Source organism: Podarcis filfolensis (genome assembly GCF_964270895.1).
Source record: "Podarcis filfolensis genome assembly, chromosome: 6".
Lineage (NCBI taxonomy): Eukaryota > Metazoa > Chordata > Lepidosauria > Squamata > Lacertidae > Podarcis > Podarcis filfolensis.
Genome location: NC_139609.1, coordinates 96,999,368 through 97,014,088, shown reverse-complemented (window position 1 = coordinate 97,014,088; position 14,721 = coordinate 96,999,368). Strand labels below are relative to the sequence as shown.

Sequence of the window (14,721 nt, the reverse complement as noted above, 5' to 3'; positions counted from 1 at the left end):
CTTCCCCATTCCTTTGGCTGCCTTCCCGCAGGCAAACTCCACACACACCTGGAGCCTTGCTGGCTGAAGCATCAGGTAGTAGAAGAAAAGGGTCAGCAACAAAGGAGTAGGTAGATGATGTTATAGAGGCCTCCTCTCCTCCCAGTTCAAGGGTGGATTCAAAGGCCCGGGAGGAACCGCCAAGCCGTTGCTTGCCCATCCTGGCACCCAAAGAAAGCAGCAGCAACCAGGGATGTGGGGGGGCGGTGGGTCGTCCCAGGTTCCATCATGGAGGGGGGTGACAAATTATCAAGGAACAATTATTGCCCTGCTAGGGTGGTTCATAAAAAACTTTTTAAAAAAATGCCAGCTCCAAAGGTCTTATCTTAATACACTAGGGATTATATAGCTATATTTGAAATTCCATGCCTATCAGTTAATATCTTGACCCTCCTCCACGAAAATAGCTGTTTACTTGGCCGTTTTCCTATGTCGTGAAGGCTGAAATTTCAACAAAGCACATGCCTTGAGACCTGCGGGCAGTATACAAAATTTAACAGCAGCAGCAGCAACAACAACTGCTGGATCTTAAGTAGCAACCTGAGCAACGGAAATCAGCAGGCAAAGCTTTTCATGACATGGCAACATTTATTTCACCTGCTAATGTCTGCTGACCAAGCTGCTTTCAGCAGGAAACGTAACGAGTAAAAAAAAAAAGTTGGCAACCTTAGTTTTGGGTAACTACGTTTTCCTTGCTTCGCTTTCCACTAATGACAGTAGAAACCAAAGTGCCTTGCAAATGTGTGCAGGGAGCGAAGTCGTTCTGTGAAGCATCAGAAGAGAAGGGTGCCCAGCGACCATTTTGTGACTAGGTATTTTAAGACTTTTACAGTATTGAGTAAAGCTTTGTTCGGTCCATGTTTCATCATTCCACGTGACATCATTTTAAAAAGTTTGCTGCTGCAAACGTGACCATCTTCATATCCATTTGCTCCCGGTGGTCCACGATTTCTAACTGGTGGACTGAACCCAACATCAGTTTCCATCTCTCTGATCCAAGGGCCAATACACTGGGCCTCGCTCCTTTTTGCCTCAAGATATCTGATTTGTACAATTGATTTGTTGGGGCAAAAACTCATGCCCTTCAGAGGACGTGCTAACAGGGGCTTCTGGGAATTGTAGTCCTCAACATCTGGCGAGCACTAAATTGGTGAAGGCTGGCCTACATGATAATCTCATGCAGGTGGACATTCTGATGAAAGAGTACACAATTTCTGAACTACGCTGTGTTTGTCTTCAAGGCACCTCACAAATTCGGCTGTTTATTTTTTGCTTCAACAAACCAACACAACTGCTTTCCAGAATCTTTCTCATCTGAGGTCAAAACCCTGAATAGCAGCACTTAAGAGCCAGCAAACCAAACTTGGACCTTTCCTATCAATTAACAGGAACACAGCATGACCCTTTCGCCTGCCTGAGACAGAACTCGATGGTTTCATCATGAGGATTTGCATTTCTCTGTTTGCTTGGGCAATTTGTTTGCAATTCACACAGGAAAATGGGGACTAACTTACAACATACCTAACTTATAACACACCTAATCTTCCAAGGATGCATGTCTGAGCCCCAGTCTTCGCACCCGACTGAACATTGGAGAAGATAGAATCATAAAAGTGCAGAGTCGGAAGGGATCCCGAGGGTCATCTAGTCCAACCCTCTGCAATGCAGGAATCTCAGCTTAAGCATCCATGACACATGGCCACCCAACTTCTGCTTAAAATTTTCAAATGAAGGAGGGCCCGCCATTTCCTGAGGGAGATGATTCTACTGTCAAACAGATCTCTACTCATTGGCTTTGCAGATGCCTGGCCTACAGTTTTGAAAGCCAAGAGGGTGTTTTGCCATGTGATCTGTATTCAGCGATTGCTACTGAGTGAAATTTTAGGCCAAGCACGACGCAATTCTTTCAGGTTGCACACCATGCCCAACCCGGAAGTACTGGAATGGGTTACTTCCGGGTTTCGGCGCTTGCGCATGTGCAGAAGCACTATATTGCGCTTTGCACATGCACAGAAGCGCTGAATCGCAAACCGCGCATGCGCAGCGCTGTGGGTTGCGAACACTGCAGGTTGCGAATGCTGCAGTTTGCGAATGTGCCTCCCGCATGAATCATGTTCCCAATCCGAGCATCTGCTGTATAGGGTAGAGGTTTTTAAAAATGTTTAATGTTTTATTATGTTTTTATATATGTTGGAAGTTGCCCAGAGGGGCTGGGGCAACCCAGCGAGATGTGTGGGGTATAAATAATAAAATTATCATTATCAAATGGGACGTCCCTATTTTCATCGGACAAATGTTGGGTGGCGTGTGCATTAAAGAAAGGCAAGACAGGTTCATACTGAGCCAGAGATCTGACTGTATGAGCTACTCAGAGGGCGACGGCTTAGCCTGGGAAGATTCTTCCAAGAGACATTTACACATGCAAATAGTTAAGAAGGGAAAGGAAACAAGGGACAAGGGTTATTGGTGAACATCAAGGCTGCCAGACTCAAAAGAAAGCAATCTGTCACAATTAAGATATTTGTCACTAAAAGGAGCTGTATGACGCCTCCTGCTGACATCACTGTGGAAATAAGCGGCCTTAGCTTTACCAGGGGAAGCAAAGCAAAGCTCCTTCCTGTGACAAAATCTGTAGCATTTTTAAAAACCCAGGTGGCGATTAGATCCCGAAATGAGAGCCTCGCCCCATTAAGAGTTCAGCTTCACAGCAGAAATGCACAACCCCTTCTTGGTCCCCACTGAAGCTTCCAAGCGGCATCTCGGCTCCTACAAAGCTCATATTAAATGCCCACATTTGTTTATAAGTCACAGAATGGTAGAATCGTAGAACTAGTCCTACAATGCAGGAATGCCTCCACGGACGGCAGTTAAGGCCACTTTGCAGAATTCTGGATGAAATTCCCCATAAGGAAAGCAAAAACGAGGTGTGATAAACTTCAAGGGTTATATAATTCTAAGTGGTTTTGACCAAAGAATGGAATTAAAATTACTCATTGTTTAAATGTCTCAGTAAACACACAGAGACTGCATGAGTGATACAGCAGGTCTAATCTTTCACTGGGTTGTTGGTAGGAGACCATGGAGGAGGGAGCCTTTGGGGCTGAAGGCAAACCTCTGGAGAGTTACAGCGTCTGCTATGCTGTGGCTGTACAGTCATACCTCATGTTACGTTTGCTTCATGTTACGGTTTTTCAGGTTGCGTCTCACGGTGACCCGGAAGTACCGGAAAGGGTTACTTCCGGGTTTCGCCGCTCGCACATGCGCAGAAGTGCTAAACTGCGCTTTGCGCATGTACACAAGTGCCAAATCGCGCTGCGCAGATACGGCGCTTCAGGTTGTGGGCTTTTCATGTTGCGAACGGGCTTCCGGAATGGATCCTGTTCACAACGAGAAGGTACCACTGTAGTACATTAGGTATGTAAGGCAGAGAGAAGCATATTATGAGAACGAAGTGGGATAATAATTGTAAAGCACCCAACATAGGGAAACATACTAAGAAGAAGAGTTTGGATTTGATATCCCGCTTTATCACTACCCGAAAGAGTCTCAAAGTGGCTAACAATCTCCTTTTCCCTTCCTCCCCCACAACAAACACTCTGTGAGATGAGTGGGGCTGAGAGACTTCACAGAAGTGTGACTGGCCCAAGTTCACCCAGCAGCTGCAGGTGGAGGAGCAGGGAAGAGAACCCAGTTCACCAGATTATGAGACTACTGCTCTTAACCACGACACCACACTGGCTCTCCCTAAGTGAACATACTCCTTCCTTGGAGGTTTTTAAGCAGAGGTTGGATAGTCATCTGTCATGGATGCTTTAGCTGGGATTCCTGCATTGAAGGGCTCCAGGTTGTCAACATCCTTCTTAAATTATGGTGCCCAGAACTGGACACAATATTCATTGTGTGGTATGACCGAGGCAGAATAAAGTGGGACTATAGGACTTCCCTTGGTCGGGACACTATACTTCTGCTGACACAACATAGAATAGCATTAGCGTTTTTTGCTGCTGCATCACACTGCTGACTCATGTTAAGCTTGTGGTCTACTAAGCCCTCTAGATCCTTTTCACATGTACTACTGGCAGGCCACGTGTCGCCCATCTTATATTTGTGCAGCTGGTTCTTCCTGCTTAAGTGCTGTGGGGATTAAATGAGGAGGGGGAAGAACCATGCCTGCTGCCTTGACCTCCCTGGAACTTAAGATGGTATTATTGTTATTCTTGTTTATTAATTTATATATAAATGCAATACATAAATACATAATAAACTGGGAAGGTCCAACTCAAGTCTTGCCATTTGCAATGCTCCGCATTCACTGCTGCTCCCGACAGTTTGCCCATGATAATAACACATCTGTTGGATTTTTTGTTTATTATTTAACATAATTGGTATAAAACATAAGCAAAACACTGCAAATGCATACACACATATACACTTCAAATAAGCACATATACATGAAAAAGGAACAAAAGAGAAAAGAAGAAAAGAGAAAAGAAGAAGAAAAGTTGGAAGAATTTCTTCCAAATTTATTCTACAAATATCTCAATATGAAAATAATAATAAAATTTCATTGATTGACTTCCATCGCTTACACATCTGTTGGATTTTTAAGGGGAAATGAAACTAATTTTAAGAGGACTGATTTTAAGAGGGGGTGGGGGTCCTCTTTAAATTTCTAGAGCAGCTTCAGACCTGGGGGGAGAGGATTTGCACTTGAGCAGTGCAATCCTGTACATGTCTTCCCTATTGTTTTTCAAAGGCGTGTGTATAGGATTGCAAACTTTGAAATGAGCCTGCTACAGCCAGGGAAAGTTGAAAGGGAGGTGTAGGAGAAGTGGGGAAACCCGCTGGATGGGAATCGTAGAGCATAGAGAGTGGTGCTTTTTGAAGGGCAGTCCATATCTCCATCATTTGCATTGTGGGGCTGGGTATGGGGGGCCTGGTTTGCCTTGGGACCCAGAATACTCTCTCGGAGCCTGGCCTAGCCTCCAGGCAATTTCCTACTGCAGGGCTGGCCACAGGACGGTGATGTATCTGTCTGTCTGCTTGGAAAGGGAAGTTAAATGGAGAAGAGGTGGGTGGAGGAAAGGCCTTTGGCCAGTTTACTAAACCATTTAGCAGTGGCCATTATTATCTGGGAGGAAGGGAGGGGTTGCAGACCGAAGCCTTAGCTCCTCCAGTGGGTCACAGCTGTCCAATTCCAGAAGTGTTGAGAACAGCCTTGAGATCTGCAGGTATAGGAAGAAGAAGAAGAGTTTGGATTTGATATCCCGCTTTATCACTACCCAAAGGAGTCTCAAAGCTGCTAACATTCTCCTTTCCCTTCCTCCCCCACAACAAACACTCTGTGAGGTGAGTGGGGCTGAGAGACTTCAGAGAAGTGTGACTGGCCCAAGGTCAGCCAGCAGCTGCAGGTGGAGGAGCGGGGAATCGAACCCAGCTCACCAGATTATGAGTCCACAGCTCTTAACCACTACACCATACTGGCTGTTGGGGTTATCCATATTTTATTAATTAATAATAATAATAGAAGTGAGCAGTAAAGCACCTCACAACCCTTTATGTCCTCGCTCTGTTTCCCCAACCCTCCAATTCCAAACTCACTAGTGAGGAAAATGTACTCTGCACATGCACAGAGTGTGTGTATGAACTTAACAACACTTAGCTTTATACTTTAAAGTAATTATTTTGTTAACGTTATTAATGTTGTTTTATAGATTATAAATGCTGTATTGATTTGTTAATCATATGAGTTTTGCTGTAATTGTGATGTTTCGCTTATTTTTTATTGCTGTTTTGTTAATGGTTTTTTATATATTGTAATAGTTTTATTGATTTGTTAGTTACTTTGTATTATTTATGCTGTATTTAGAATCAAAAAATCATGTATGTTCTGTTATTGCTATTTATTGTTTGTAAGCCGCTCTGAGACTCATTTGAATGAAAAGTGGCGTGGAAATTCAAAAAATCAAATCGGAGAGCCACTGACAAGGTGATGATGAAAAAAACCACGTTTTTCAACGGGGCTTGCTCCCTGGTAACTATGCACAGGATCGCACCGCAACCAAAGTACCGTATTCACAATCCCAAAATCAATGCTGAGCGGCGTTCTGCACAAATTCAAGGGCACTGTGTCTTTTAATCCGTCACGCGTTTCAAAGTGGGCCCCTAACCCTTTCACCCTCTCCCCACTCTGCACATGCTCAGACACCCCTCTTTTCTCCTTTCCCACGTGCTGGGGCGAGGCCACGCCCCCGGCCCGCTAGTCCGCGGCGAGGGCATTCTGCACATGCTCGTCGGCACCGGCTGCGTTTCGCCGGTCGCAAATGAGGTCAGCGCGAAGCTGCTGTAGGTCTCTAACCTCCGCGGGGGAAGCGGCGCACCTGCCCGCGACCCAGCAGCGCCCTCGGGGCGGCGTCTGCCGGCCTCGTCCGGGTCCGCCTCCCCGCCGCCCAGCTGCGCGCCCGGGCGGGCCCGCTTGGCAGCGTGTCCGGCTGTCTCCCGGGCGCCCTCCTCCCGGCTCGCCAGGCCCGGAGCGCCCCCTGTGGCCGCCTGGCTGCCCCCGGGGCGCCCCTCCTTCCCCGGCCGCCTCGTCGCCGGGCAGCCGCGCCGTCCTTGCCCCGGCTCCGCATCGCGTCCTTGGCCCGCCGGCGCGCCCCGCCCCGTCCCTCGCCGGCCAGAAGCAGCAGCAGCAGCAGCAGCAGCCCGTCGTTGCGCGCGGCGCCCCGGGCGAGGACGAGCCGAGGCGGCGGCTCTAACAGGTGGGATCCCGCGGCGAGGGGGCGGAGGAGCCAGCGGGCGGGGGCAAAGGAGGAAGGAGCGGCCAGACCCAGCCCCAGCCGCCGACACCGACGCCGCCTGCTAGGCGAACTGGTGCCCGCGCCACACCAGCGCCTGCTGCCGCCCCGGCTCGCCGGTGCCTTCCCCGCGCCGCCGCTGTCCCGGCCGCCCCCGTCCGTCCCGCCTGCCCGCCCGCCCGCCGCGGCGCCGGCCTCGCCCGCCCGCCCGCCCTCGGGGCTCCTCCTTCCGCGCTCGCCTTGGCCACGCCACGCCAGGCAGGGCGCCGCGCTCGGCGCTCGCTCGCGCTCTCCGCCCGGGACAGGGGCTGCTCCGCCGCGATGCCGAAGCCGACCCAGCCGCCGCCGCCGCCGCCGCCGCTCCTGCTGCGCTCGGCCAGCGGCGGCGGAGGCAGCCGCCCCGGGGACAGCGAGCTGGGCCGGCAGTTCCGGGACTGGTGCCTGCGCACCTACGGCGACTCGGCCAAGACCAAGACGGTAACCCGGAGCAAGTACCAGCGCATCGCCGAGGTGCTGCAGGGGGGAGCCGGCGCGGGCGGCGGAGGCGGCGGCGGCGGAGGAGAGAAAGGCAAGTTCCAGTTCTGGGTGCGCTCCAAGGGCTTCCGCCTGGGCAACGGCGCTCGGGAGCCGCCGGCTGCGGCGGCGAAGATGGGTCAAGTGGTGGTCTATGTGCCGGTGAAGACGGGAACGGTTAGTGCGCCCCAAGCTTGTCTGTGCGTCCGTCCATGTGCCGTGTCTGTGTTTCCCCGGGTGGGTGGGTGGGTGCCATGGGGGGGGGGTCGCCACCGCAATGCCCCGGAGGGTGTGTGGGAAAGAGGGTGTGTGGGTGCCCCGGCCCAGCCTATCCCGCCACCCCCCCCCGCCCTGTCCCGTCCCGTCCCGTCGCACCCTGTCCCGTGCCGCATGGCCAGGAGGGCGCGCCGGAGCCAGACAGATGCCCGCGCCTCCAGCCGCGCCCCCTCCCGCTGCCCTCCCCTCTCCCTTGGCACAGCAGGAGGTCATTTGGGGGTGGGAGCAAAGTGGGGGCGGCGGCGGCGGCGGCATGGCTGCGCTCTCGCGTCTCCAGCGCTCTCCTCCACGGGGTCGGGACAGTCCCTGCTGCCAAGACCTCCCCCTCTCTCTCTCTCTCCCTCCCTCCCCGCCCCGGGAGGTCATTTTTTTTAGGGGGGGGGAGCGGAGACGCTGGGGAGGGGGAGGTGCCCCGCCTCCTCCTTCCACCCCCTCCCGCCTCCTCCAAATGTCCCACTTCCTCGAGCTCAGCAGGCGCCGGAGCGGGGCGGGGAGCGGGGTCGCCTTTGCGCGGGGCAGCCTCTCTCCCCGCGCCCCTCCCGGCCCAGCCAGCTGCAGCTTCAACCCCCCCCCCTCCCACCTCCACCGCCTTCCTCGTGCCAACGGATTGGGGGCCAAATCGCCCCCTCCCCCGGGCAGGCGCGCGCGCGAGCGCGATGGAGAAGCGCGATGGAGAAGGGACCCCCAGCCAGCGCCTTCCCCGCTGGCCCCCTCCCGGCCGGGCGCCCCTCCACCTGCTCCCCCTCGACTGCCTTGTCCCGGGGAGGGGGAGAGGGGGGGAGCCAACCTTCCCCTCCCCCTTTGCCCCCGAGGGGAGGGGGCGGCCGGGGCTGCGCCGGGCAGGTTGCCTTGCGCGGCGCCGGCTGCGCTCGGGGGTCTCCGCCGCTTGCCGCCTGTCCCGCCGAGGCGCCCTCATTGTTCCGCGCCTGTCCGGCGGGCCCAGGACGCCGCCCGCCCGTCCGCCCGGCCTCCGCACACCCCCTCGGCCTCGCCTCCGTCCCAGCAGGCTGCTGGCCCGGGAAGGCGCAGCCAGCCAGCCAGCCGAGCCGGCCCCCTGCCGCTCCCGCCCAGAGCCCGCATTGTTCCCTTAGCGAAGGCCGGGGCGCTTTCTCCACCCCCCCTCCAAAGCGCACCCCCCAATTTAAACTTTCCGCCGGGGTGCGCGGACGGGGCGGGGCAGCCAGGAGCCCCCTCGTGCATTTGGACATTGGCGCCCGTCCCCTCCCCGGGCCGCCCCCGGCCGGTCCGCATCCATCCATCCCTCCATCCTCCCTCCCTCTGCTCAGCTAGCTGTGCCAGGGTGGGCTTGGGCACGCTGGGAAATAGAGGGGGGGCTCTCTCTCTTTCTCGCTCCCCCCCCAGCTCTCTCTCTCTCTCCAGCTCGTGTCTCTCTCCCCCCCCCACCCCGCCCCGGCGAGCCAGCCCGTCCCTTGCACCATCTGCCCAGGAGATTGGGCGCCTGGCAGACAATTGCTCGGAGGTGGCCTTGCTGGAAAAGTGCACTTCTGTGTGCGCGCCTGCCCCCCTCCCCTCCCCAAGCAAGGAGGCACCAGCTTAGCTCTGCTGCTGCTGCTGAGCTCAAGGGTTGGCAGGGAGAATATTCTCCACGGGGAAGAAAAGTGTCTAGCAGAGGAAGAGGAGGAGGGATTACTTATTTATTTAATATTTCCCCCTCCTTCCTTCTCCAGCGCTGCTCCTCGCAGGCTTGCTGCTGCCATCAGGAGGGCACAGGAGGGGTTTTTCTTTTCCAGGCTGGGGGGGAGGATGCCATGAGGGCAGCCCATCTGTGTGAAATGGGGCACGGCTTGCCTCCCATCTGGCCTCCCTGGTTATGGGGGGAGGAGGACGGCCATTCTCTTTCCCCTTGCCCCCCTTTACGCAGAGAGCAATTTTTAGTGGATTTTAGTGCTGGAGCTAAAATGGGAGAGGTATTCTGACTCGAATGTTGCAAACACCCACTGAAAGTACCAGAAACCCTGCTTCTCTTTTCCGCTTTGTGCATCCTGCTTTTCTCAAATGATGTGCTTGTTTGGGGGCGCCCCACGGGGCCTGGGCTGCCTCCTTCCCCAGAGCTTTTGTGTTGCGCACGCATGTGAATTCTCTCTCGCACACACACCCTTAACCAGTCGCTGTGTGGTTTGGGACACCCTGGGCCCCCCAGAGTCTGCCTTGCACAGTGACTAGCAGAAGCCAGGGAAATCCTCTGTGCTTGTGTGTGTGTGTGTGTGTGTGTGTGGTGAGCCTCTGGGCCCAACACTTGCTTCCCTTTCCTGCGGGACCCACTGCACACCCCGTGGCTTCTCCAAATCAACAAGCCACACCTTGGCCTCGTGAGGTTCAGAGGAGGGACCCAACAAGCTCCAGTTCAGTCCCCAGAGATTGCAGCACCTGCCGGCAGCGGAACTGATGTCTACTGGGGAAGAAGGGAGCCCAAAATGGCTCCAGCCCCTCTGCCATCTGCCTCAAACCCACCTGACCAGTTTTTCTGCTGGCCACATGGCTCCCAACTCCCCCTCTCCCAATATTTGTGTGTGTGTCTCTTTTTGTTTGCTTTTGGTTTAGCCTTTAGTCAGTGGACCTGTAGCTATTTTTTTGCATGCAATTATAAAATAGTTTGCATGCGCAGAGGAAGTGCCATCTCTTGCCTGATGGGACTGTCCTGGGACAGACCAGGGCATGAGTAGGGAAAGTCAAGGAGCGCCCCCACCATCTTCCTCCCCAGTGTTAGAAATTAGCCAGGCACTCTTGGCAACTGACACGGGTCCAATTGCTACCATGGGAAAGTCTCTGGATGGTTGGCAGATGAACTCCCCATTTGACTGGGACCTATAGCTTCCTGAAGCAAGTAAAGCAGAATGGCTTATGTATTGCAATTATAGTCCACCTTTTTCTCAAAGAAGTACAGGGTTCACCCCCCTCAGTTAACCCCTACAACAACCTTGCGAGGTAGGTTAAGAGGCTACGACGCAAGGTCACCCAGTGAGCTTCATAGCTTAAATGGGGATTTGAACTCTGATCTCCCAGGTCCTAGTCCAACACTTGAACCACTATTTTATTTTATTAAATTTATATACCACCCTGTGCCCACAGGTCTCATACTACACCCCACTGACTTCTACTATAGGGCAGCTCTGTGAATTAAGTAGGTAAATAAATATGGGGAAAGCAAACTGTCATTTAGAGACGGAACGGAAATATTCTCCTTGAAGCTTGAATTTATTTTATTCTGGATTGTTTTATTTTATGTGCCAATGTGTTGGGAACCGCTTTGAGATTTTTATTCCTTAAGCTGTAAAGTGGTGTAGAACTGAAATGCATAATAATAATAATAATAATAATAATAATAATAATAATGTTCGTTGCAAGGGGGGAAATGGTGCCTAGTTATTCCGTTGTGGCCACTGTAGCCTAGGTTTAAAGGTGCCATTTGGTGATTAGCTTATATGTCTGAGTTTCTAACACCGTTCCACCCTCTTAAACACTGGGGGGGGGGCGCATAGTTCCTGCATTCTCCTGCACAACCCCCAAAGAGATGAAAAGTAGGGTTCTTGGCATAGTCACTGTTTATTCCAGAGGAGGCTTGCATAGGAGGATGTCCCAGTGGGTTGTGGCCTAAGGGCTGGATCTGCCCCCTCCAACTCCAGCACCTTTAATGCCCCCTAAACTGCCCCCCACCTCTGGGTCCCGTCCCCCACAGCACGAAGCGTCCCAGAGGCTGTCTTCTGCCCTCCCAACCCCTTGGCCATTTCCCTGCGTGGACTTCATAGGACCTGCATGAGACAGTCCTGGGAGGAAGTGCGTTTATCCTTTATGATAACACCCTTTGCGTGTGCGTATTTTGAGAGGAGGTACTGTAGATCGACAAAGCCAACATGAGAGAAATGCGTGGAGCAGAGGGCCATCGATGGCTGTGCCCTGCCCTCTGAATACCAGCTGGTGGAAACTGCAAGAGGGCAGAGTTGCTTTTGTCCCCAAACCTTCTTGTGGATTATTTTCCTTTGGGGTGTCTGGTTGGCTACAGTGGGAGCCAGAGACTGGGCTAGACAGGACCCCTTTGCCCTGATATTGCATGCTCTTCTTATGTAATTCCATTACTATTCCTTCCTTCCTTTTTTCTCCCCTTAAAAGGGCCACCCTCCCCATGTCTTGTGGGTGCTGCTGTTTTTGCAATGCCTCTCGCCTCCGCTTTTCCACCTGGGCCTGGAACTGGGGGGGGATTGCAGGCAGGCAAACGCCTTTCCTTTGCAGTATATTCAATATAGGCTTGGGTTTCTGACTAAGACGTCTGCCTCTTTCTCCCTGGCTGGGGAGGGGGGCGGCGGCGGCAGTGGAGGCAGCATTCCTCGGTCAGCAGCGTCTCCTTACATCCTGTCCCATCCTCCTCTGCCAAAAATGTGCAGTGACCTTGCTGGGTGGTTGCCGTGGGGCGCCCCGCTCGCTGACCTGTTGCTCCAGCCGTTGCATTTGCCTTTTGCTCACTGGGGGGGGGCAGGGAGTGAGGGGCGGAGGGGAGAGGAGAGGAGGCCCCGCCAGCTAGCCAGGGCAAAAAACCCGCTGCTGCCGAGATGCTTCTAACTGGGGCAATTAGCTCTGCCAATTAGTAGGGCAACTGCTTCCCAGCCAGTTCCTCTCCTTCCCACCCCCTGCTCCACCCCAGGGGCTTTTTGGAAGTGGGGGGGGGCACATTCCCACTGTTGCCACTGCAGGTTGTGTGTGTGCATGGGTGTGTTTGGAGAAGAGGCACTCTACTCTCCAAAACGTCCTTGGCTTTTGCAGACAAAGGGTTTGGGAATCCAGGCGGGTCTGCTGAGCAGGGAGAGGACCCTCTGCGAGGTCCTGCTCAGTGTCTGCAGGTTGCCAGGGGGAAAAATCTGAAGTCCAAAGAGATAGCAGAGGAGCGGAAGAATGTGCAAGGGATCCCGGCGGCAGGGATAAGATCTCGCCTCCTCATGACAGCTCTGGCCTTGCTTGCGGGCAGGGAGAGCGTCTGTGCGTCCTCGGTTCCTGCCAAGCCCTGCTCTCCGCAGGGCAGAGGAGATTGTCCTGGGCTCTTGCTCGCTGGGCCTAACTTTCCCCTTGCCCTCCTCTCCGAGCCCGGCCCTAATCGACTTCAGGTGGATTGGGACGCTGCTGCTACTGGCTGTCTGCTGTTTCCCCCCCACCCCTCTCTCCTGGCAGAGGGATGGAGGCACCAGATGGTGCTGTGCTTTTGGAGAGCCGGGGTGGCACAGGCGGCCAGGCCTGCGTCTGGCACTGGAAAACTCCCTGCATGTCAGTTTTCCAGGCGAAGGTCTTTCTCGTGTGAGAGCACCAGACAAAGGCCTGGCCTGGCCTGCTGGAGGCTTCGCTCTCCCCTCTCCCCCCAGCCCCCCAGGGAGGGGGTGTGGGCTTGGTAACTGGCGCAGAGAGGTCCACGGGAAGCCTCTGGGCCATCCTGCAAACGCACCAGCCCCTCCCAGCCAGGGCTTGGCTTTGGCTGTGGGGCAAAAGGCCGCCTTCCCTTTCGGCCCCCTGTCCTTCCATTTAATCTTCCGTTGGAGGGGGGTTGGACTACATGATCCTTGAGGTGCCCATCTGCTTTAGAGTTCTTTGAGTCTGTGTTTTATTGCAGGCATAGGCAAACTCCGGCCCTCCAGATGTTTGGGGACTACAATACCTATCATCCGTGACCGCTGGTCCTATTAGCTAGGGATGATGGGAATTGTAGTCCCAAACATCTGGAGGGCTGGAGTTTGCCTATGCCTGATTTAGTGTTGTTAGCCGCTCTGAGCCCGGATTCGGCTGGGGAGGGCGGGATATAAATAAAATTATTATTATTATTATTATTATTATTATTATTATTATTATTATTATTGCATCTATCTAGCGCCTTTTTCTCCCTGGCAATGGAGGTGGTTCTCATTTAGCGCCCACAGCCCTGAGAGGTAGGCTGGGTTCGGAGGTGGTGACCAGCAGCTGAGGTCACCTGATGAGCTTGAACCCTGGTCTCCTGGATCGTAGTCTGACACTGCACCACACCTAGTTGTTTTTTGTTAACGGGGTTCTCTGTGCTGTTTGGCCGGATCAATGCTGTATTTCAGCCGGTCGGGTCTCGTCTTCGTCTTGTCATGGTTACAGAACCCAGGCCAGCCCAGCGGGAGAGATTCGCATCTCTGGCCGGCTGCGGCACAGACTCTCGAGGTGAGTCAAAGCTGCGCTGCGAGATGGGCCTTGATTTACGATGGGCTTCGTGGACTTCAGGGCTTGAGAGTTCCTGTTGTTCGTTGCTGGCTCTGGTTTTCCTGCCTCCAGAGCTCTCTGTGGACGCCACGGAGGCTCAGGGCTATTGATGGATACTCGCCAGGGTGGCTATGCCCTCTCGTCACAGATGGAGTCAGCAATGCTTCTGCATGCCCGTTGCTGGAAAGAAGAGGGAGGGGTCTTGTGTTCGAATCCTGCTTGGGAGTTTCCCACAATAGGCATCAGGTTGGACACTGCGAGAACAGGGATGCTGGTTTCTGACTTCCTATTAACATTTCGCCTCTTTACATGTAAATCAAGTCCTTATATTCACTTTAATAATAATAATAAAAAAATTTATTTATACCCCGCCCTCCCCAGCCAAGACCGGGCTCAGGGCGGCTAACAACTAATAATAAAAACAAGTTGATTGAAATACAACTTAAAAAACAAGATTAAAACACAACATTAAAACATTAAAACATTAAAATGCAGCCTCATCACAGGAGGAGAAAGGAAAAAAGAAAGAAGGAGAGGGAATCAAATTGATTCCAAGCCAAAGGCCAGGTGGAACAACTCTGTCTTACAGACCCTGTGGAAAGAAATCAGATCCTGCAGGGCCCTGGTCTCATGAGACAGAGCGTTCCACCAAGTTGGGGCCAGTGTTGAAAAGGCCCTGACTCTGGTTGAGGCTAATCTGACTCCCTTAGGGCCCGGGACCTCTAGGGTGTTGCTATTTATGGACCTTAAGGCCCTCCGCGGGGCATACCGGGAGAGGCGGTCCCATAAGTACGAGGGTCCTAGGCAAAACATTTCAGCTCAAACCTACAAACGTTTTCAAATGTTTACACTTTTCTTTCATATAAAATATAAATTTGCT

General features: G+C 53.4%; 1 protein-coding gene across 3 annotated transcripts in view; it reads left to right on the top strand.

The window, feature by feature from the left end:
• Positions 1-6,736: 6,736 nt before the first annotated feature.
• Positions 6,737-14,721, top strand: part of NOL4L (nucleolar protein 4 like) — a 135,578-nt gene continuing 127,593 nt past the window's right edge. Inside the window, exon 1 of one of the 3 annotated variants that reach the window (XM_083618640.1) lies at positions 6,737-7,523. In XM_083618640.1, coding sequence (XP_083474766.1) covers positions 7,155-7,523 — 369 coding nt within the window. In that variant the 5' untranslated portion in view covers positions 6,737-7,154. The remainder of the gene's footprint in view (positions 7,524-14,721) is intronic. The other 2 variants (XM_083618641.1, XM_083618636.1) reach the window with 2 other exon arrangements.